Genomic DNA, 24,831 nt, shown 5'->3' on the forward strand with positions numbered 1-24,831 from the left:
AACACGAGAGCCACAGACCCGGTCGCAGGTGGGACAGATATTTGTCGGGGCAAGGGTGGGGGTGGCACTGATTTACCACACGCTCCTTCCGCTGCCTGCACCTGACCTTTTCACGCTCGCAGCGTTGAGATTCGAAGAGCTCAATGCCCTCAAGGATGCACTTTCTCCACCTAGGGCGGTCTTCGGCCAGGGTCTCCCAGACATCAGTGTTGATGTCGCACTTTACAGGGAGGCTTTGAGGGTGTCCTTGTAACGTTTCTGCTGCCCACCTTTGGCTCGTTTGCCATGAAGGAGCTCCGCATATAGCAGTTGCTTCGGGAGTCTCGTGTCTGCAATGCGAACTACAAATGGCCTGCCCAGCGAAGCTGATGTAGAGTGGTTAGTGCTTCAATGCTGGGGATGTTAGCCTGGGCGAGGACACTGATGTTGGTGTGTCTGTCCTCCCAGGGGATTTGCAGGATCTTGCAGAGACATTGTTGGTAATATATCTCCAGCGACTTGATGTGTCTTCTGCAAGTCGTCCATGCCTCTGATCCATACAGGAGGATGTGAATTACTACAGACCTGTAGACCATGAGCTTGGTAGGTTTGAGGGCTTGGTCTGCGAACCCTCTTTTCCTCAGGCGGCTGAAGGATGCACTGGCGCACTGGAGGCGATGTTGAATTTCCGCTTCAATGTCTGCCTTTGTTGACAAGAGGCTCCCGAGGTATGGGAAGTGGTCCACGTTGTCGAGAGCCACACCGTGAATCTTGATGACTGGGGGGCAGTGCTGTGCAGCGAGGGCAGGCTGGTGGAGGACCTTTGTCTTACGGATGTTAAGCGTAAGGCCCATGCTTTCATATGCCTCAGTGAATACATTGACTGTATCCTGGAGTTCAATCTCTCAAAGTGCACAGTTCAACGACAGAGGTTTGGGTGGTCTTGGACCTGGTCTGTAAGCGGCGTAGGTTAAACAGCTTCCCACTGGTTCTGTAGTTTAGTTCCACTCCAGCGGGGAGCTTGTTGATAGTGAGGTGAGGCATGGCAGCGAGGCAGATTTAGAAGAGGGTTGGAGCAATGGCGCAGCCCTGTTTGACCCCAGTTCGGACGTAGAATGGGTCGGTCACTGATCTGTTAAGGATCACAGCCTGCATGTTGTCGTGGAGCAGGCGAAGGATGTTGACAAACTTTTGGGGGCACCCAAAACGGAGGAGGATGCTCCATAAGCCCTCATGGTCGACAGTGTCACAGGCAGTTGTAAGATCGAAAAAGGCCATGGATAAGGGCTGGCGCTGCTCCCTGCATTTATATATTACCCCCTAATATATTACCTGCTAATATATTACCCCCAACCCCGTGAACTTTTATCTTGTGCAGTAACCTTTTATGTGGCACCTTATCGAATGCCTTCTGGAAATCCAAATACCCCACATCCACTGGTTTTCCCCTTATCCACCCTGCTCATTACATCCTCAAAGAACTCCAGCAAATTTGTTCAACATGATTTCCCTTTCATAAAACAATGCTGACTCTGCTTGATTGAATTATGCTTTTCCAAATGTCCTGCTACTGCTTCCTTAATAATGGACTCGAGCATTTTCCCAACGACAGATGCTAGGCTAACTGGTCTATAATTTCCTGATTTTTGTCTGCCTCCTTTTTTAAATAATGTCGTTAGATTTGCGGTTTTCCAATCTGCTGGGACCGCCCCAGAATCCAGGGAATTTTGGTAGATTACAACCAATGCATCCAATATCTCTGCAGCCACTTCTTTTAAGACCCTAGGATGTAAGCCATCGGGTCCAGGGGACTTGTCCGCCTTTAGTCCCATTAGTTTACCGAGTACTACTACTTTAGTGATGGTGATTCTATTAAGTTCCTCCCTCCCTATTGCCCCTTAGTTATCCACTATTGGGATGTTTTTAGTGTCTTCTACCGTGAAGACCGATACAAAATAATTTGTTCAGCGTTTCTGCTATTTCCCTGTTCCCCCATTATTAATTCCCCAATCTCATCCTCTAGGGGACCAACATTTACTTTAGCCACTCTTTTCCTGTTTATGTACCTGTAGAAACTCTAACTATCTGTTTTTATATTTCGTGTCAGTTTACTTTCATAATCTATCTTTCCTCACTCTCATTTTTTAGTCATTCTTTGCTGGCTTTTAAAAGTTTCTCAATCCTCTGACCTTCCATTAGTTTTGGCCACATTGTATGCCCTTGTTTTCAATTTGATACCATCCCTTATTTCCTTAGTTAGCCACGGATGGTTAACCCTTCTCTTACAGTCTTGCCTTCTCATTGGGATATATTTTTGTTGCGTGTTATGAAGTATCTCCTTAAATGTCTGCCACTGTTCATTAACCGTCCCAAACATTTATCTATTTTCCCTGTCCACTTTAGCCAACTCTGACTTCATACCTTTGTAGTCTCCTTTATTTAAGCTTAGGACACTAGTTTGAGATCCAGCTTTCTCACCCTCCATTAAACCATTTTATGGGCACTCTTTCCTAGAGGATTCTTTACTAGTAAATCGTTTATTAATCCTGTTTCACATTACACATTACCAGATCGAAGATAGCCTGCTCCCTGGTTGGTTCCATAGAAACATAGAAAATAGGTGCAGCAGTAGGCCATTCGGCCCTTCGAGCCTGCACCACCATTCAATATGACCATGGCTAATCATGCAACTTCAGTACCTCATTCCTGCTTTCTCTCCATACCCCTTGATCCCTTTAGCCCCAAGGGCCACATCTAACATAGAAAATAGGTGCAGGAGTAGGCCATTCGGCACTTTGAGCCTGCACCACCATTCAATAAAATCATGGTTGATCATTCCCTCAGTATCCCTTTCCTGCTTTCTCTCCATACCCTTTCATCCCCTTAGCCGTAAGGCCCATATCTAGCTCCCTCTTGATGCCAGTTCATTGTATATATTCAACAACTCTCTGCGGCAGGGAATTCCACAAGTTAACAACTCTGAGTGAAGACGTTTCTCCTCATCTCTGTCCTAAATGGCCTACCCCTGATCCGAAGACTGTGTCCCCTGGTTCAGGACTTCCCCAACATCGGGAACATTCTATCCGCATCAAACCTGTCCCGTTGCGTCAGAATCTTATATGTTTCTGAGATAGAAATATAGAAAATAGGTGCAGGAGTAGGCCATTCGGCCCTTCAAGCCTGCACCGCCATTCAATAAGATCATGGATGATCATTCCCTCAGTACCCCTTTCCTATAGATCCCCTCTCATCCTTCTAAACTCCAATGTATAAAGGCCCAGTTGATCCAGTCTCGTCATATGTCAGTCCTGCCATCCCGGGAATCAGTCTGGTGAACCTTCGCTGCACTCCCTCAATAGCAAGAACGTCCTTCCTCAGATTAGGAGACCAAAACTAAACACAATATTCCAGGTGAGACGTAAGACCTGCCTGCTCCTATACTCAAATCCCCTAGCTATGAAGGCCAACATACCATTTGCTGCTTTCACCACTTGCTGTACCTGTATGCCAACTTTCAATGGCTGATGAACCATGGCACCCAGGCTTCCCCTTTTCTTAATCTGTCGGCATTCAGATAATCTGTCTTCGCGTTTTTGCCCCCAAAGTGGATAACCTCACATTTATCCATATTATACTGCATCTGCCATGCATTTGCCCACTCACCTAACCTGTCCAAGTCACCCTGCAGCCTCCTAGCATCCCCCTCACAGCTCACACCGCCACCCAGTTTACTGTCATCTGCAAACTTGGATATATTACACTCAATTTCTTCATCCAAATCATTAATGTATATTGTAAATAGCTGGGGTCCCAGCACTGAGCCCTGTGACACTCCAGTCGTCACTGCCTGCCATTCTGAAAAGGACCTGTTTATCCCAACTCTCTGCTCCCTGTCTGCCAACCAGTTCTCTATCCACGTCAGTATATTGCCCCCAATACCATGTGCTTTGATTTTGCATACCAATCTCTTGTGTGGGACCTTGTCAAAAGCCTTTTGAAAGTCCAAGTACACCACATCCACTGGTTCTCCCTTGTCCACTCTACTAGTTACATCCTCAAAAAATTCCAAAAGATCTATCGAGCATGATTTCCCCTTCATAAATCCGTGTTTACTTGGACCGATCATGTCACTGTTTTCCAAATGCGCTGCTATTTCATCCATAATAATTGATTCCAACATTTTCCCCACTACTGATGTCAGGCTAACCGGTCTATAATTACCCGCTTTCTCTCTCCCTCCCTTTTTAAAAAGTGGTGTTACATTAGCTACCCTCCAGTCCATAGGAACTGATCCAGAGTCGATAGATTGTTGGAAAATGATCACCAGTGCATCCACTATTTCTAGGGCCACTTCCTTAAGTACTCTGGGATGCAGACTATCAGGCCCTGGAGATTTATCGGCCTTCAATCCCATCAATTTCCCTAACACAATTTCCCGCCTATTAAGGATATCCTGCAGTTCCTCCTCCTCACTCGATCCTCGGTCCCCGAGTACTTCCGGAAGGTTATTTGTGTCTTCCTTCGTGAAGACAGAACCAAAGTATTTGTTCAAATGGTCTGCCGTTTCTTTGTTCCCCATTATAAATTCACCTGAATCTGACTGCAAGGGACCTACGTTTGTCTTCACTAATCTTTTTCTCTTCACGTATCTATCGAAGCTTTTGCAGTCAGTTTTTATGTTCCCGGCAAGCTTCTTCTCGTACTCTATTTTCCCCTTCTTAATTAAACCCTTTGTCCTCCTCTGCTGAATTCTAAATTTCTCCCAGTCCTCAGGTTTGTTGCTTTTTATGACCAATTTATATGCCTTTTCTTTGGATTTAACACTATCCTTAATTTCCCTTATTAGCCACGGTTGAGCCACCTTCCCCGTTTTATTTTTACTCCAGACAGGAATGTACAATTGCTGAAGTTCATCCATGTGATCCTTAAATGTTTGCCATTGCCTATCCACCGTCAACCCTTAAAGTATCATTTGCCAGTCTATTCTAGCCAATTCACGCCTCAAACCATTGAAGTTACCTTTCCTTAAGTTCAGGACCCTAGTTTCTGAATTAACTGTGTCACTCTTCATCTTAATAAAGAATTCTACCATATTATGGTCACTCTTCCCCAAGGGGCCTCGCACAACAATATTGCTAATTAGTCCTTTCTCATTACTCATCATTCAGTCTAGCATGGCCAGCTCCCTAGTTGGTTCCTTGACATCTTGGTCTTGAAAAACATCCCTAATGCACTCCAGGAAATCCTCCTCCACCGCATTGCTACCAGTTTGGTTTACCCAATCAATATGTAGATTAAAGTCACCCATGATAACTGCTGTACCTTTATTGCATTCATCCCTAATTTCTTGTTTGATGCTGTCCCCAATCTTACTACTACTGTTTGGTGGTCTGTACACAATTCCCAATAGCATTTTCTCCCACTTGGTATTCCGTAGCTCCACCCATACCGATTCCACATCATCCAAGCTAATGTCCTTTCTTTCTATTGTATTACTTTCCTCTTTAACCAGCAATGCCACCCCGCCTCCTTTTCCTTTCTGTCTATCCTTCCTAAATGTTGAATACCCCTGGATGTTGAGTTCCCAGCCTTCGTCACCCTGGAGCCATGTATCCGTGATGCCAATTACATCATAACCGTTAACTGCTTTCTGCGCAGTTAATTCGTCCACCTTATTCCGAATACTCCTTGCATTGAGGCACAGAGCCTTCAGGCTTGTCTTTCTAACATTCTTTGCCCTTTTAAAATTTTTGGTGTAATATGGCCCCTTTTGCCTTGGGTTTCTCTCCCTTTTTAATATATCTAACGAATTGGCCTCAACAACTTTCTGTGGTAGAGAATTCCACAGGTTCACAACTCTTGAGTGAAGAAGTTGCTCCTCATCTCGGTCCGAAATGGCTTTCCCCTTATCCTTAGACTCTCTCCCATGGCTCTGGAGTTCCCCAACATCGGGAACATCCTTCCTGCATCTAACCTGTCCAATCCTGTTGAAATTTTATATGTTTATATGAGATCCCCTCTCATTCATCTAAATTCCATTGAATACAAGTCTAGTCGATCCAATCTTTCTTCATATGTCCTTCCTGTCATCCCAGGAATCAGTCTGGTGAACCTTCGCTGCACTCCCTCCAATAGCAAGAATGTCCTTCCTCAGATTAGGAGACCAAAACTGTACACAGTATTCAAGTGTGGCCTCACCAAGGCCCTGTACAACTGTAGTAACACCTCCCTGCTCAAATCCTGTCGCTATGAAGGCCAACATGCCATTTGCCTACTGTACCTGTATACCAACTTTCAATGACTGATGTACCATGACACCCAGGTCTCGTTGCACCTCCCTTTTACTAATCTGTCACCATTCAGATAATCTGCCTTCCTGTTTTTACCGCCAAAATGGATAACCTCACATTTATCTACATTATACTGCATCTGCCATGCATTTGCCCATTCACCTAACCTGCCAAGTCACCCTGCAGCCTCTTAGCATCCTCCTCACAGCTCAAACTGCCACCCAGCTTAGTGTCATCTGCAAACTTGGAGATATTACATTCAATTCCTTTGTCTAAATCATTAATGTATATTGTAAATAGCTGGGGTCTCAGCACTGAACCTTGCGGTACCCCACTAGTCACTGCCTGCCATTCTGAAAAGGACCAGTTTATTCCTACTCTTTGCTTCCTGTCTGCCAACCAGTTCTCTATCCACCTCAGTACCTTACCCCAAATACTATGTGCTTTAATTTTGCACACTAATCTCTTGTGTGGGGCCTTTTGAAAGTCCAAATACACCACATCCACTGGTTCTCCCTTGTCCACTCTACTAGTTACATCCTCAAAAAAAATTCTAGAAGATTTGTCAAGCATGAATTCCCTTTCATAAATCCATGCTGACTTGGACCGATCCTATCACTGCTTTCCAAATGCACTGCTATTACATCTTTAATAATTGATTCCAACAATTTCCCCACCACCGATGTCCGGTTAACCGGTCTATAATTCCCTGTTTTCTCCCTCTTTTTTAAAAAAGTGGGGTTACATTAGCTACCCTCCAGAGTCTCTAGAATGTTGGAAAATGACCACCAATGCATACACTATTGCTTGGGCCTCTTAAGTGCCCTGGGGATTTATCGGCCTTCCATCCCATCAATTTCCCTAACATTTGTTATGATTATGTAGCACAATTTGCAACATACTGTTCAAGGAAACTATCCCGGATACATTTTATGAACTCTTCCTCAAGGCTACCCTGGTCAATTTGCTTTGTCCAATCAATATGATGGTTAAAATCGCCTATGATTATTGGCTTCCTTTTTTGCAAGCCACCATTATTTCTTGATTTATACTCCATCCAACAGTTAGGTCTGCAGACTATGCCCACCAGTGACTTATTCCCCTTATTATTCCTTATCTCCACCCAAACTGATTCAACATCTTGATCTGAGCCAATATCGTTTCTCACTAATGCACTGATTTCATCCTTTATTAACAGTGCTACCCCACTTCCTTTTCCTTTCTGTCTGTCCTTCCTAATTGCCAAATACCCCTGAATATTTAGTTCCCAATCTTGGTCACCTTGCAATCATGTCTCTGTAATGGCAATCAGATCATACCCATTATTTCTATTTGTACCGTCAACTCATCTATTTTGTCATGAATGCTGCGTGCATTCAGATAAAGAGCTTTTAAATTTGTTTTTTTCACCATTTTTTTCCTGCTTTGACCCCACTTTCTGATTCACCTTTATGTTTATACATTCTGTCCCTTCCTGGCAGGCTCTGGTTTTCATTCCCCCAGTGCTACCCTGCTCTATTGCATTCTTCTTTGACTTTTTAAATTTTTGCTCACCTGAATCTTCCCCCGCCTGCCACCTAATTAATTTGAAGCCCCCTCTACAACCCTAGTTATTAGATTCACCAGGACCCTAGTGTCTAGGTGAAGACACGGTCTAAGTGGAGCTCGTCCGAACAGAACAGCTACCTCTTATTCCAGTACTGATGCCAGTCCCACGAACCAAAACCCATTTTTCCCACACCAGTCTTGAACCACGTGTTTAACTCTCTGATTTTAAATTTAACCTATGCAAATTTGCTCGTGGCTCAGGTAGTAATCGAGATTATTACCTGTTTGGTTCTCCTTTTTAATTTATATACTTGCCCTAGGGAGTGCAACGAAGGATCACCAGACTGATTCATAAGAACATAAAAAATAGGAGCAGGAGTAGGCCATAAGGCCCCTCGAGCCTGCTCCGCCATTTAATAAGATCATGGCTGATCTGATCATGGACTCAGCTGTACTTCCCTGCCCGCTCCCCATAACCATTTACTCCCTTATCGCTCAAAAATCTGTCTCTCTCTGCCTTAAATATATTCAATGACCTAACTTCCACAGCTCTCTGGGCCAGAGAATTCTATAGATTTACAACCCTCAGAGAAGAAATTCCTCTCCATCCCAGTTTAAAATGGGTGGCCCTTTATTCTGAGACTATGTCCCCTAGTTTTAGTTTCCCCTATGAGTGGAAATATCCTCTCTGCATGGGTGGGGCTTGTCCTACAAGGAGAGATTGAGTACACTAGGACTATATTCTCTCAAGTTTAGAAGAATGAGAGGTAATCTCATTGAAACATACAATTTTTTTTACAGGGCTTGACAGGGTAGATGCAGTTTTCCCTGGCAGGGGAGCCTAGAACCAGGCGTCACATCTCAGAATAAGGGGCCCAAGTTTCCACATGATTTGCGCCTGATTTTTAGGAGCAACTGGTGGAGAACGAACTATTTTAGAAATTGCAATTCTCCACATTTTTTTTTCTGCAGTTCTAGTCAGGTAGAACAGTTCTAGTTTAGAACAGAATTTTTTCTTCACTGACTCCTGATTTGAAAGTTTCCACAGTGAAAACGTACTCCAAACTAAAGTAGAATGGAGCCAGTGAAGATTTTTGTAGAACTGAAAAAACCTGTTCTACACATTAAAAAATCAGGCGCAGGTTACAAATTAGGCGTCCAGAACGAGGTGGGGGGGAGGGGGGGGACTCATTAAATTCGACAATAAATCCTTATTTATACTTCTACAAATATTATACAAATAAATCCAACCTGAATAAACATTTATAAGCCAAGAAAAAATAAACCATCTTCCTACCTGTGTGAAAGTGCTTCAACCAGGGAGAATTCTGCAGCCGTTCGTGTTGCTGAGCGGTGGGGGGGGGGGGGGGGGGGAGGGGAACAGAACAGAACAGGAGCGCGGGTCGGTTCGGGGGGGGGGGGTGCGGGAGGGTAACAGGAGCGCGGGTCGGGGGGGGGCGTGTCTCAGGGTGGGGGGGGGGAGCGGGTGTCTGGTCGGCGGGGGGGGGCGGGCGCAGGCGCAGGAGCTGGCCGTGGGATGAGCCCCAGTGAGGCCATTCAGCCAGGGCGAGGGGGTGCGTGCTTCGGGCCCCTCCCACACAGTTCGGTGCCTGGAGCTACTGCACTTGCGTGCCGACTGTAGCGCGCATGTGCAGAGGTCCCGACACTGTTTTCTGCGCCGGGACCTGGCTCCGCCCCCCCACAGCTCGTGCTGGCTGCGCCGAGGGCCAGAGGACCTGTAAGTAGGTGGAGAATACCGAGGATTTTTTTAGGCGCAAAAAACGGGCGTGGAAACTTGGGCCCAAGGTGTCAGCCATTTAGGACTGAGATGAGGAGAAATTTCTTCATTCAAAGGATGATGAATCTATGGAATTCTCTACCTCAGGGCTGTGCAGGCTCAGTCGTTGAGTATATTCAAGAAAGAGATCGATAGATTTTTGAATATTAAGGGAATCAAGGTATATGCGATAGTGCAGGAAATTAGAGTTGAGGTCGATGATCAGCCATGATCTTATTGAATGGTGGAGCAGGCTCGAGGGGCCGAATGGCCTTTTCCTGCTCCTGCTCCTATTTCTTATGTTCTTATCATAGTAAGCTTCCTCCAGTAGTCAGCCCACAAGTGACTGATTTCCAGCATGCTCTTTATTGACATGAGAAATGGGAAGCTGTGCTCGGTGACAGTCTGGTTGTTACATTTTATTTTCTTCGTAAGGTTTTCTGGGATAGCACTTAATTTCTCCATCTCTTCTGCCCCTCATAAAATTGTCTCCTAAAAATTCAGAGCTCCCATGAGAGTTATATGCACCCTCTAGTGTAGCACTAAGCCATATCGGTCATAAAGTCCCAGTTTGATCTGAGCTGGACAGTGGTAGGGTACTATATTTGGCCTTAGGAAATGGCAAGAGCAGCCAATGTTCCTGCTCCTGATTTTCTTCAGTGACACCACTGTACATGAAAAGTGCATATGTGTGGATAATGGGTGAGAAACCCCATGGTTGAATAACTCAGTCACTCGCTGTTGGTGACCCACTGGATGGCTGCTGACATATAAAGCTACATGCTAGACAAGTGCAGGGTGAAAAAGAGTTATTCAGATCAATAACTGAATTAGCACCATAAATGTGACAGCTGTTTTATCGCAATTTAACTCTCGAGGTCGGACTGGTAGGACTGATTCTTACAACAATATTGGACTGCTGAAAGAAATTGGGAATTATCTTGGGTATAAATTTTGAACTTGGTTGAAACGTGATGAACACTTATCATGAAGTCCGTTATGTAGATTTTGTGAGTTGCAAGTGTGTCCGTTGGGGGTGTAACTTGAGATCGAATGTAATTTCAGGGGGTGGGGGGATAGAGAATGGAAGGACAATCGGGTGCAAATTTCATATTGATGATCATCGCTGTTTTTCACAGTAGTTGAAGTAGATTTTTGTCTGTTTTGTGTGAATCCATCCGTCACTGCTGGCTTTTGATGTTCTAGATGGCAGTATTGGAGATCCAGGGTAATGGAGAATCATCATACGTGTCGCAAGAAGCAATCAATAATGCAATTCAGTCACTTGAAGACACTCTGCAAAGAGTAAGTATTGCACCAATTCTACTGCAAAAACTGAAGACTCACTTATTCAACTGTTTGAGCATAAAGCCCTGGAATTCAGATCCAGCTTGGCTGAAGTTTGCATTTTCGTTTTCCTTGGACTGAGAATTTTCCGGGTACATCACTAAACAGCCTTGAGGATTAGTTTAGGCAGATGCTATGCTTTGGGATCTCCCCTCTCTTCTTTTCCCTTTTACTTCTCAACAGTTTGCTTCAGAAATGAAACAAATCTGTCCATCCCAACCAAATGCCGGGGCATACAGAAAGGAGCGAGTTCAGACCTGCACACTTGAGCTGAAGGCTGCTAGTTTATTGAGCTGTAGCTCCAGCTTGCACTGTTCAGTAAGCTAAAGTCTGACCTTTCTTGGGTTTCATTTTGTTTTCACGACATGCTATCGTAGTAACAGGAGGATATCTTGAATTACTGGTTTGCAAGTTACCACTAGCAAACTATTCTCATTTTCAAATATGTAAATGGATTGAAGTTCATTCCCTATTAAAGGTTTTTCAACGTCCCCTCTTAATACTGAAGATTCTACTATGAAATTCCTTTCTTTGAAAATATCACTGTTGCACACATTGGCTTGGACTCTAATTTTGAGAACAACCAACATCAGTTGCCTGTTTGGTTCAGGCTGTTCCAGTAGCAAATACCGGCCAGATTTATCTCAAAATTCAAATCTCACTTTTGTAATATGGAGTAAAAATGAGTTTTAAGAGATTATTATATAAAGTGGCTACGCACTTGACCGTGATTTTTGCCTTTATTACTTTTAATGCTAGTCGATCTGTGACATAGCGTGGGCAATGCTGTCTTCAGGTCAAATAAGGTAAGAGGATGATGGAAAAATTGCACCAAGGCCAAGGAGAAGGGCAGGAATAGAATGGGAGAAACTGCTTTGCAGGGTGGGGAGGGGGTTTCGGAAAAGCGCCTCAGAGGTTGGGGGTAAAGTATCTGCAAGGGGAGAATGCATATTTTTAAAAACTTCATTGGCCCAGACGGTTAGAAATTTTAATAGGCCCCAGTGAATGTATCTTGCAAATAATGCCAATCTGTGTTCTTCTTGGGTCAGCACGGAGATGTTTGTGACAGTATTTGCATTTATGCAACCGCAGTATTAATTGTGTTAGATGCGCATGTTGGAACTGGGCAGTTTCGGATTGTGGAGCTACAGATCCTTTGATGCAATTGAAATGTATATTTTTTAAATGCAGCTTCAGCTCCTTCTCTGCGTGCACGGAGATACTATTGTTGTAAAACTTTGTGGCTGGGGAAACAAATATACTGAAGTATATGTAATATATGCACCTGTGAGTATGCTCACAGGTTTGTAGAGCTGTTGCATTGTGAGTGGCTTAGCCAGTCATGTGATATTCACAACTCAAAGCCCCAGTCAGTTGAGTCTAGGTCATCCACGATGAGGTATGCAGTTGTGAGCCTCGTGGATAAACTGGTAATGTGTAACATAGAAGCATTGAAAATAGGTGCAGGAGTAGGCCATTTGTCCCTTTGAGTCTGCACCACCACTCAATAAGATCATGGCTGATCATTCCCTCAGCACCCCTTTCCTGCTTTCTCTCCATACCAGTTGATCCCTTTAGCCGTAAGGGCCATATCCAATTCCCTCTTGAATATATCCAATGAATTGGCATCAACAACTCTCTGCGGTAGGGAATTCCATAGGTTAACAACTCTCTGAGTGAAGAAGTTTCTCCTCATCTCAGTCTTAAATGGCCTACCCCTTCCCCTAAGACTGTGTCCCCTGGTTCTGGACTTCCCCAACATTGGGAACATTCTTCCCGCAGCTAACCTGTCCAGTCCCGTCAGAATCTTATGTTTCTATGAGATCCCCTCTCATCCTTCTAAACTCCAGTGTATAAATGCCCAGTTGGTCCAGTCTCTCCTCATATGTCAGTCTCGCCATGCCTGGAATCAGTCTGGTGAACCTTCGCTGCACTCCCACAATAGCAAGAACGTCCTTCCTCAGATTAGGAGACCAAAACTGAACACACTATTCCAGGTGAGGCCTCACCAAGGCGCCCTGTATAACTGCAGTAAGACCTCCATGCTCCTATACTCAAATCCTCAAGCTGTGAAGGCCATCATACCATTTGCCGCCTTCACCGCCTGCTATACCTGCATGCCAACTTTCAATGAATGATGAACCATGACACCCAGGTCTCATTGCACCTCCCCTTTTCCTAATCTGCCGCCATTCAGATAATATTCTGCCTTCGTGTTTTTGCCCCCAAAGTGGATAACCTCACATTTATCCACATTATACTGCATCTGCCATGCATTTGCCCACTCACCTAACCTGTCCAAGTCACCCTGCAGCCTCTTAGCATCCTCCTCACAGCTCACACCGCCACCCAGCTTAGTGTCATCTGCCAACTTGGAGATATTACACTCAATTCAGTGATAGAGGATTCAATTGTAAGGGGAATAGATAGGCGTTTCTGCGGCCGCAACCGAGACTCCAGGATGGTATGTTGCCTCCCTGGTGCAAGGGTCAAGGATGTCTCAGAGCAGGTGCAGGACATTCTGAAAAGGGAGGGTGAACAGCCAGTTGTCGTGGTGCATATAGGTACCAATGACATAGGTAAAAAAACGGGATGAGGTCCTATGAGACGAATTTAGGGAGCTAGGAGTTAAATTAAAAAGTAGGACCTCAAAAGTAGTAATCTCAGGATTGCTACCAGTGCCACGTGCAAGTCAGAGTAGGAATCGCAGGATAGCTCAGATGAATATGTGGTGCAGATGGGAGGGACTCAAATTCCTGGGACATTGGAACCGGTTCTGGGGGAGGTGGGACCAGTACAAACTGGATAGTCTGCACCTGGGTAGCACCGGAACCAATGTCCTCGGGGGAGTGTTTGCTAATGCTGTTGGGGAGGAGTTAAACTAATATGGCAGGGGGATGGGAACCGATGCAGGGAGACAGAGGGAAATAGAATGGGGGCAGAAGCAAAAGATAGAAAGGAGAATAGTAAAAGTGGAGGGCAGAGAAACCCAAGGCAAAAAGCATAAAGGGCCACATTACAGCAAAATTCTAAAGGGGCAAAGTGTGTTAAAAAGACAAGCCTGAACGCTCTGTGCCTCAATGCGAGAAGTATTCGGAATAAGGTGGATGAATTAACTGCGCAGATAGCATTTAACGGATATGATGTGATTGGCATCACGGAGACATGGCTCCAGGGTGGCCAAGGCTGGGAACTCAATCCATGGGTATTCAACATTTAGGAAGGATAAACTGAAAGGAAAAGGAGGCGGGGTGGCGTTGCTGGTTAAAGAGGAAATCAATGCAATTGTAAGGAAAGACAATTGTAAAGAAAGACAGATGTGGAATCGGTATGGGTGGAGCTGTGGAATTCCAAAGGGCAGAAAACGCTAGTGGGAGTTGTGTATAGACCACCAAATTGTAGTCGTGAAGTTGGGGACAGCATCAAACAAGAAATAAGGGATGTGTGCAATAAAGGTACAGCAGTAATCATGGGCGACTTCAATCTACATATTGATTGGGCTAACCTAACTGGTAGCAATGTGGTGGAGGAGGATTTCCTGGAGTGTATTAGGGATGGTTTTCTCTACCAATATGTCAAGGAACAAACCAGGGAGCTGGCCATCCTAGGCTGGGTGATGTGTAATGAGAAGGGACTAATTAACAATCTTGTTGTGCGAGGCCCCTTGGGGAAAAGTGACCATAATATGGTAGAATTCCTTATTAAGATGGAGAGTGACACAGTTAATTTGGAAACTAGGGTCCTGAACTTAAGGAAAGGTAACTTTGACGGTATGAGGCATGAATTGGCTAGAATAGACTGGCACAGGATACTTAAAAAGTTGACGGTGGATAAGCAATGGCAAACATTTAAAGATCACATGGATGAACTTCAGCAATTGTGCACCCCTGTCTGGAGTAAAAATAAAACGGGGAAGGTGGCTCAACCGTGGCTAACAAGGGAAATTAAGGATAGTGTTAAAGCCAAGGAAGAGGCATATAAATTGGCTAGAAAAAGCAACAAACCTGAGGACTGGGAGAAATTTAGAATTCAACAGAAGAGGACGAAGGGTTTAATTAAGAGGGGGAAAATAGAGTACGAGAGGAAGCTTGCAGGGAATATAAAAACTGACTGCAACAGCTTCTATAAATATGTGAAGAGAAAAAGATTAGTAAAGACAAACGTAGGTCCCTTGCAGTCAGATTCAGGTGAATTTATAATGGGGAACAAAGAAATGGTAGACCAATTGAACAAATACTTCGGTTCTGTCTTCACGAAGGAAGACACAAATAACCTTCCGAATGTACTAGGGGACAGTGGGCCTAGTGAGAAGGAGGAACTGAAAGATACCCTTATTAGTTGGGAAATTGTGTTAGGGAAATTGATGGGATTAAAGGCCGATAAATCCCCGGGGCCTGATAGTCTGCATCCAAGAGTACTTAAGGAAGTAGCCCTAGAAATAGTGGATGCATTGGTGATCATTTTCCAACAGTCTATCGACTCTGGATCAGTTCCTATGGACTGGAGTGTAGCTAATGTAACACCACTTTTTTTTAAAAAAAAGGAGGGAGAGAAAACTGGTAATTATAGACCGGTTAGCCTGACATCAGTAGTGGGGAAAATGTTGGAATCAATCATTAAGGATCAAATAGCGGCACATTTGGAAAGCAGTGACAGGATCGGTCCAAGTCAGCATGGATTCATGAAAGGGAAATCCATGAATTCCCCCCTAGAATTTTTTGAGGATGTAACTAGCAGAGTGGATAAGGGAGAACCAGTGGATGTGGTGTATTTGGACTTTAAAAAGGCTTTTAACAAGGTCCCGCACAAGAGATTGGTGTACAAAATCAAAGCACATGGTATTGGGGGTAATGTACTGGCGTGGATAGAGAACTGGTTGGCAGACAGGAAGCAGAGAGTCGGGATAAACTGGTCCTTTTCAGAATGGCAGGCAGTGACGAGTGGAATGCCGCAGGGCTCAGTGCTGGAACCCCAGCTCTTTACAATATACATTAACGATTTGGATGAGGGAATAGAGTGTAATATCTCCAAGTTTGCAGATGACACTAAACTGGGTGGCGGTGTGAGCCGTGAGGAGGACGCTAAGAGGCTGCAGGGTGACTTGGACAGGCGAGGTGAGTGGGCAAATGCATGGCAGATGCCGTATAATGTGGATAAATATGAGGTTATCCATTTTGGGGGCAAAAACATGAAGGCAGAATATTATCTGAATGGCGGCAGATTAGGAAAAGGGGAGGTGCAATGAGACCTGGGTGTCATGGTTCATCAGTCACTGAAAGTGGACATGCAGGTACAGCAGGCGGTGAAGAAGGCAAATGGTATGTTGGCCTTCATAGCTCGGGGATTTGAGTATAGGAGCAGGGAGGTCTTAATGCGGTTGCACAGGGCCTTAGTGAGGCCTCACCTGGAATATTGTATTCAGTTTTGGTCGCCTAGTCTGAGGAAGGATGTTCTTGCTATTGAGGGAGTGCAATGAAGGTTCACCAGACTGATTCCAGGGATGGCTCGGCTGTCATATGAGGAGAGACTGGATCAATTGGGCCTTTATTCACTGGAGTTTAGAAGGATGAGAGGGGATCTCATAGAAACATGTAAGATTCTGACGGGACTAGACAGGTTAGATGCGGGAAGAATGTTCCCGGTGTTGGGGAAGTCCAGAATCAGGGGACATAGTCTTAGGATAAGGGGTAGCCCATTTAGGACTGAGATGAGGAGAAACTTCTTTAGTGAGTTGTTAACCTGTGGAATTCCCTACCGCAGAGAGTTGTTGATGCCAGTTCATTGGATATATTCAAGAGGGAGTTGGATATGGATCTTATGGTTAAGGGGATCAAGGGGTATGGAGAGAAAGCAGCAAAGGGGTACTGAAGGAATGATCAGCCATGATCTTATTGAATGGTGGTGCAGGCTCGAAGGGCCGAATGGCCTACTTCACCTATTTTCTATGTTAATTCCTTCATCTAAATCATTAATGTATATTGTAAATAGCTGGGGTCCCAGCACAGCCTGCGGCACCCCACTAGTCACTGCCTGCCAATCTGAAAAGGACCCGTTTATCCCGACTCTCTGCTTCCTGTCTGCCAACCACTTCTCTATCCACGTCAATACATTACCTCCGATACCATGTGCTTTGATTTTGCACACCAATCTCTTGTGTGGGACCTTGTCAAAAGCCTTTTGAAAGTCCAAATACACCACATCCACTGGTTCTCCCTTGTCCACTCTACTAGTTACATCCTCAAAATTGTAGAAGATTTGTCAAGCATGATTTCCCTTTCATCGATCCATGCTGACTTGGACCGATCCTGTCACTGCTTTCCAAAAGCACTGCTATTTCATCTTTAATAATTGATTCCAACATTTTCCCCACTACTGATGTCAGGCTAACCGGTCTATAATTACCCGTTTTCCCTTTCCCTCCCCTTTTTTAAAAAGTGGTGTTACATTAGCTACCCTCCAGTCCCGAGGAACTGATCCAGAGTTGATAGACTGTTGGAAAATGATCACCAATGCATCCACTATTTCTCGAGCCACTTCCTTAAGTACTTTGGGATGCAGACTATCGGGCACTATTGCAGATTTATCGGCCTTCAATCCCATCAATTTCCCTAACATAATTTCCTGACTAATCAGGATTTCCTTCGGTCCTCCTTCTCGCTCGACCCTTGGTCCCCTAGTATTTCCGGAAAGTTATTTGTGTCTTCCTTCGTTACTAAACCAACCAGTTCTTAATAGCAATGTGTTGCTATGAAATCTTAAACAAAGAACCCATGAAGCAAATACATTACACGAGGCATGACTCCACATGTGGTTAAATGTTTACCCTGATGGCGACCAAGTCACAGATCTAAAATACAAGTGCTGCATTCTCTGTGTAAGGTGCAATAGTTTGTCTACTTGAAGTGTGTAAGAGCTGAGTCACACCAAAAGCTCTGAATCAATCAACAACAAGCCAATAAATATTAAGTTTGATTTTTTTTGTTTTAAAACAATGATAGATTTAGAAATTTTCATCAACTGACCATTTTTAGGCTGTTTTTGTTTGCTTTACTCGCATGCATTAGTAAATATGCTAATGAAAGATGTATTTGGACTTTATTTTCCCCAATTTTTGTTAACCTGTCCCCATTATTGTGTTTCCTTCTCGAGGACCACGAGTTGTGAGCTTCTATTAAACAGTTTACCATCCAGTTTTGTTATTTAACCCCCTCACAGCCAAGTGCTGCTGCAGTGCTGTTATGTATTTGCTTCATGGCTTCAAAAATTCATAGCAACACATTGCTATCAAGGGCTAGTTGGTTTATTAATAAAGGTTTAACAATCAAATTACACATTACGAATTCATCCACTAGGCTCACAACTGCCTACCTCATCGTGGATGACCTACACTCAACTGACTGGGGTTTTATTGAGTCTTGTGAACATAGACATAGAAACATAGAAAATAGGTGCTGGAGTAGGCGATTCGGCTCTTCGAGACTGCACCGCCATTCAATGAGTTCATGGCTGAACATGCAACTTCAGTTACCCCCATTCCTGCTTTCTCACCATACCCCTTGATCCCCCTAGTGGTAAGGACTACATCTAACACCTTTTTGAATATATTTAGTGAATTGGCCTCAACAACTTTCTGTGGTCGAGAATTCCACAGGTTCACCACTCTCTGGGTGAAGAGGTTTCTCCTCATCTCGGTTCTGGCTGAGCCACTCGCAATGCAACAGCTCTAAAACGTTTTTTTTAATTGTACCTATAAATCAAGTGACCCCTGGTTAAAGTGGGGGGGGAGGGGGGCACTAAAACCGACACAATTAAACAAATTAAACTTTGGACAGTCAACTGGATCAAATTAAAATTTGGTTGCCAGGGGTGATGATGCTCTCCAGTCCCTCCGGCGCCCACCTCTTGAGGAAGGCCACAAGCGTACCGGTAGACACCGTATGTTCCATCTCCAGGGACACCCTGACTCCGATGTAACCGCGGAAGAGAGGTAGGCAGTCGGGCTGAACAACCCCCTCGACTACCCGCTGCCTAGACCGGTTGATGGCCACCTTGGCCATGCCCAGGAACAGTCCTACGAGGAGGCCTTCTGACCTGCTCGCTCCCCTCCGCACAGAGTGCCCAAAGATCAGGAGTGTGGGACTGAAGTGCAACCAGAATTTGAGGAGCAGCCCCTTCAAATATTGCAAGAGGGGCTGCAACCTCACATGTTCAACATAAATATGGAACACGGACTCCTCTAGAACGCAGAAATTACAGGCGGGCAACAGCTCTATAACTATAAATCTGTGCGCATACTCTCAGGTACATACATTACAAGTGCTTTGTTTCCGGGGCAGGTGGGCTGTTTAACATACTTTTGGCTTTAATTGGCTCTAGATTATCGTCTACCAGTTGTGAAGACATGGTCTTCTATTTTATCTGACTAGTTGCAGCGTTTCATGATTTGGTGGTTAGCACCCTTGCTGAAATGCACCTCTTGGCCAGAGCATGTTTTTCAGCCCCTGCTTGTGCAGTTCTGTAACTAAGCCCTGGGGGACACTGAAGAGTGGTTCTCACATTTACTTCAAGACACCTGAAGGGAAGTGCTCACCCTGTATCATGGGGAATTGTGGTCACCGGGTCATTAATTGGTATTTACTGAAATAGATTACAGGGAAAGAGTGCAAGGTCTCCTTAAACTGACGTTCACCAAACCCTGAAATGTGTAAAAGGATTATCCACAAGTGTTCTGTTGCTGTGGGGTAATAGATTTTTAAGCTCTCACCTACGTTCCACTGGGACTTTTTACAATTATGAAGGGTTTTGATGGGAAGAATAGGCAAAGACTATTTCCTCTGATTAAGGTGTCAGTAACAAGAGGCCCTTGATTTTTATATAGTAAGTAAGGAGAGTGGTTAGGAGAAATGTCTTTATGCTGAGTGTTACGGAAGGCTTTGCTATCGAGGTTGGCCACGGTAGAAATAATTGCATCTTTTGAGAGAAGTGTGAATGAATCAATAATTGAAGCTGGGACGGATGACTGCTGTGGGGAGTGAGCAGGGGAGTGGGATTAGTTTTGAATTGCTCTCGCAAATATCTTTGTGCTGTAAACTTCTGAGTATTGTACAGGAGGAGGCTCGGGCACAAACTATCTATCATGACACACATGCTCATAATGGAAAACTAATCCCATCATTGCTAAAGTTAATTAAATACTCAGTCACTCCAAAAGTTTTGAGGTAGAAACTAGCACTTAATACTTGACTTTAACCAGTAAAAGAAAGAAGATGGCTTCAGGGAGATGAAAAAATAAAACCATTAAGATAGAGTAGTTATTTTAAGATGCAAAATGTTGTTCATTTTGTACTTTAATAAATGCTTCAAAGTTGAGGTTCAGTGTTTACCGAATAGGAGCATTCATCTTTGCACTGTCCTCCTGCTGCTGGTAAGCTAATTTGAACTCTACGGAGGTTGAAAAATATGCAGGTTAAATTTATTTTTCCATTTTCCCACTTTCGTGACAGGAATTTATTCAGAAATGTTTGGAGGTTGATCCTATCAAACGACCCACTGCCCGAGAACTTCTCTTTCACCCAGCTTTGTTTGAAGTACCTTCGCTAAAGTTGTTAGCAGCACATTGCATCGTTAGTCATCCTCGTAAGTACTTGTTACGAAAGCTCACGTCGTTAGCTTTGCACCATTTGGGGCTCAAATCTTTTGTGGTCTGAATACTGAGGTCCAGAGTGTGACTTGTATTGGAGGGTGCCAGGAGCTTGCTGTGAAACATTAATTTGGTTCCCCAATTGCATGCAATGTAACTTTTTAAACTATGTTACTTACAAGACAGTGATTTGCAGACTATTTTTCTATTCAAAGTCAGGGTGGTGTGAAGAATGGGCATTACTGTACCTATGATGTAATAATTTGCAGAAAACAATCCATCAGCACTTTTTTCAAAAACTTTTGGCCAATTCTAATTACAGCAGCTGGAATTTGAAAATCCACTCATATTCTTGAACAATAAATTCTACGGGATCAACATTTTTTTAAATGTATATAATAAAGAGTCCTAAGCCTTCTGAGGGCGTGCTAATTTAAAGTGAGGCAGTTTTCCATCCTAGGAAGCCAACAGTATGTTGTGAATCACAAGATACCTTTTTCTGCAATCTTTCATTTCAGGTTTATATTTGTGCATGAATGTCCTAATTGTGAAGCAGGCTCGCTGCTAATGTAGCTCAAATAGACATTAAAAATAGTTTGAGTTAGCTTGTTGAAAAGCTATTTTAATAGTGGCAATCTAATAGTTAAATCTTTACAGTGATTGAACCGTTTTTTAAATTGACTATTAGTCTAATATCTGAAGAATATTGGTTCAAATATTTTTTTAATAGATCTTGGTCGGAAAGGGATTAGGCCAATACTCATGTTTTTAATATGCTGTCGGAATCGAGATTCCCTTGTGTCCCAACATGTTCAAGTGTCCATTAATTATCTTGCGCACACTTTGAGCCTGCAATGGAAGAGCAAAATTGGGTCCAACTCCTTCAGCAGAGTTGGATGTCCTAACTTCTGAAAGACACGTGTTGGCTACCCAAAGTGTTGTGTTGTATTGTAAAGTTTTGTTTCTAACTCCTTGAGGTCTTCTGGGGATTTCCAAATTGGGTATTTTTTTTAAGCACTGGGTTTATTTCTTTGAAACATCTGATTCAAAAAATTAGGTTGTCGATCCTTATGTTTATGAAATTGACCATGCAAACCTTTGTATATTTTTTTTTAAATTGTGGGGAGATGACCACATCCCTGATCTCGTTCTCCTGTCGGAAGGGAAAGAGGAGGGTTACTTGAATGATGATGGCCATTACAGAGGTGGTAAAAAGAAAAATTGGAAGTGAAGGCAGGGTGTCTTTTTTTAATTTAAGATTGGGAATTGTTTCTTCAGTATTTGTGGAAATAGATGCCCATTCACAGGCTGGCAAGTTTTTTAATTCAGTCTTTTCTTTTATAGACATGATTCCTGAAAATGCTTTGGAAGAATTAACGAAAAACATGGACATGAATGCAGTTCTAGCCGAGATTTTCCATCATGATGCAGAGGGAGTACAGATCAGGTATTGTAGGCATGACCAGCACCTCGTCGATCTTGGTCGGAAAGGGATTAGGCTAATACTCATGCTTTTAATATGCTGTAGGAATAGAGATTCCCTTGTGTCCCAACATGTTCAAGTGTCCATTAATTATCTTGCGCACACTTTGAGCCTGCAATGGAAGAGCAAAATTGGGTCCAACTCCTTCAGCAGAGTTGGATGTCCTAATTTCTGAAAGACAGGTGTTGGCTACCCAAAGGAAAACCGTGCTGTTGTTGAATTAAAGGTGTTATTAGTATATAGCAACAGCATTAACATAGCTGTGTGTCATCAAATGCAGAAAGAATTGGATGCCTGATGTTCAGCAATCTCATTTTGGGGATCTCCTTGCAGGTACCCTACAATCCCATGCCATGTTCCATCTCGTGCTTCACAATGGTTATAAAAATTCATCAGACAATTTCAAGGCCAGTCAAAAGCAATACAAGGAATATCACTGTTTCATAAGAACACACGAACATAAGAAATAGGAGCGGCAGTAGGCCACTTCGAGTCTGCTCCGCCATTCAAAAAGATCATGGCTGATCTTCTACATTAACACCTCCTTGCACTATCCCCATATCCCTTGATTCCCTTATTATTTGTCGATCTCTTGACTTGAATATACTCAGGCTAAGCATCCACAACTCTCAGGGTGGTGAATCTTTGGAATTTTCTGCCCTATTGAGTGAAGAAATTTCTCTTCATCTCAGTCCTAAATGGCCAACCTCTTATCCTGAGACTATGACCCCCTAGTCTAGACTCCTCACCCAAGGGAAACATCCTCCCTGCATCTACCCTTAAGGAGCTCTTTTAAGAATTTGATATGTTTCAATGAAATCACTTCCCATTCATCTAAACTCTCGGAAATATAGGCCTAGTCTACTCAGTCTCTCCTATTTAGGACAATCCTCTCATCCCAGGAATCAGTCTCGTGAACATTGTTGTACTCCCTCCAAGTATAACCTTCCTTGGGTAAGGAGACCAAATACTCCAGGTGTGCTCTTACCAAGGCCCAATAAAATTGCAGCAAGACTTCTTTACTTTTGTGCTCCAACCCTTTTGTAATAAAAGCTAACATACCATTTGCTTTCCTAATTGCTTGCTGTACCTGCATGTTCACTTGGTGATTCGTGTACAAGGATATCCACCAGTTCCCTCCAACGACCTACATTTGCCAATCTCTCACCATTTAAAAGTTTTTCCTTGGGTGTCGTAGATGGTCTAATCGTGACACTCTACAGCAGCCTCATTGCAACAGAGTGCTGCTATGTGTCTTAACATTTGCAAATGTTAAAATTACAATTCGGGCAATAACTATCCAATGTATAAAAGAGGGAATGTTTCAGTTTAAGAACATAAGAAGTAGAAGTAGGAGCAGGAGTAGGCCATATGGCCCCTCGAGCCTGCTCCGCCATGTAATACGATCATGACTGATCCAATCATAGACTCAGGTCCACTTCCCTGCCCGCTCCCCATCGCCCCTTATTCCCTTATCGGTTAAGAAAATGTTTATCTCTGTCCTAAATTTATTCAATGATCCAGCTTCCACAGCTCTCTGAGGCAGCGAATTCCACAGATTTACAACCCCCAGAGAAGAAATTCCTCCTCATCTCAGTTTAAAATGGACGGCCCCTTATTCTAAGATTATGTCCCCTAGTTCTCGTCTCCCCTGTCAGTGGAAACATCCTCTCTGCATCCACCTTGTCAAACCCCCTCATCATCATATACGTTTCAATAAGATCACCTCTCATGCTTCTGAATTCCAATGCGTAGAGGCCCAACCTATACAACCTTTCCTCATAAGTCAACCCCCTCATCTCCAGAATCAACCAGTGAACCTTCTCTGAACTGCTTTCAAAGCAAGTATATCAATATGGAAACCAAAACTGTACACAGTATTCCAGATGTGGCCTAACCAATACCCTGTACAGCTGTAGCAAGACTTCCCTGCTTTTATGCTCCATCCCCTTTGCAATAAAAGCCAAGATTCCATTGGCCTTCCTGATCATTTGCTGTACCTGCATACTAACCCTTTGTGTTTCATGCACCAGGACCCCCAGGGTCCTGCTGTACTGCAGCACTTTGCAATTTTTCTTCATTTAAATAATAACTTGCTCTTCGATTTTTTTTTTTCTGCCGAAGTGGATAACCTCACATTTTCCCACATTATACTCCATCTGCCAAATTTTTGCCCGCTCACTTAGCCAGTCTGTCCTTTTTCAGGTTTTTTGTGTCCTCCTCACAATGCTTTTCTTCCCATCTATGTATTGTCAGCAAACTTGGCTACGTTACACTCTGTCCCTTCATCCAAGTCGTTATTATAGGTTGTAAATAGTTGGGGTCCCAGCACTGATCCCTGCAGCACCCCACCAAGTTTCTTCCCTTCTCTCCCCCCCCTTGCCAAATTTGCTCATGTTTAAGAAAAACCTGAGCCATTGCTGCACTTAATTTACAAACTGGGTTACAGTCATTTCAACCTTCAGTTCCTAATGCATTCGGATTAAGTGTCTTATAAACTTGAGGCTGTTGAAAGTGGAAACAGTTAGTTGCTGGATACCTAATGTCGCTCATCTATAGCTAACCGAATTCAAAATAAATATACTTTATAATTTGTTTCAAATAGTACATCAAATTGATTTATGTTGCTTTTTTCCAGATTCTCCCAGTTTCCTGCACTGGAGTTGGATAAATTTTTAGAGGATGTGAGGTAAGAATTCCACAGTAGGGTTGATAAGCATCTTCCCCCATTTCTTATCACATGGATTAAACTGAACTCTGGTTTGAG

The 24,831-nt window shown here is 43.7% G+C and overlaps 1 protein-coding gene across 2 annotated transcripts in view; it reads left to right on the top strand.

The window, feature by feature from the left end:
* LOC139272952 (nuclear receptor-binding protein-like) overlaps positions 1 to 24,831 on the top strand; it is a 121,945-nt gene that overhangs the window by 81,581 nt on the left and 15,533 nt on the right. For both annotated transcript variants that reach the window (XM_070889114.1, XM_070889115.1), the window contains 4 exons: positions 10,801 to 10,899; positions 20,445 to 20,577; positions 21,926 to 22,028; positions 24,703 to 24,753. In XM_070889114.1, coding sequence (XP_070745215.1) covers positions 10,801 to 10,899; positions 20,445 to 20,577; positions 21,926 to 22,028; positions 24,703 to 24,753 — 386 coding nt within the window. The remainder of the gene's footprint in view (positions 1 to 10,800; positions 10,900 to 20,444; positions 20,578 to 21,925; positions 22,029 to 24,702; positions 24,754 to 24,831) is intronic.

This window comes from Pristiophorus japonicus, chromosome 9 (genome assembly GCF_044704955.1).
Source record: "Pristiophorus japonicus isolate sPriJap1 chromosome 9, sPriJap1.hap1, whole genome shotgun sequence".
In the NCBI taxonomy this organism is placed as follows: domain Eukaryota; kingdom Metazoa; phylum Chordata; class Chondrichthyes; family Pristiophoridae; genus Pristiophorus; species Pristiophorus japonicus.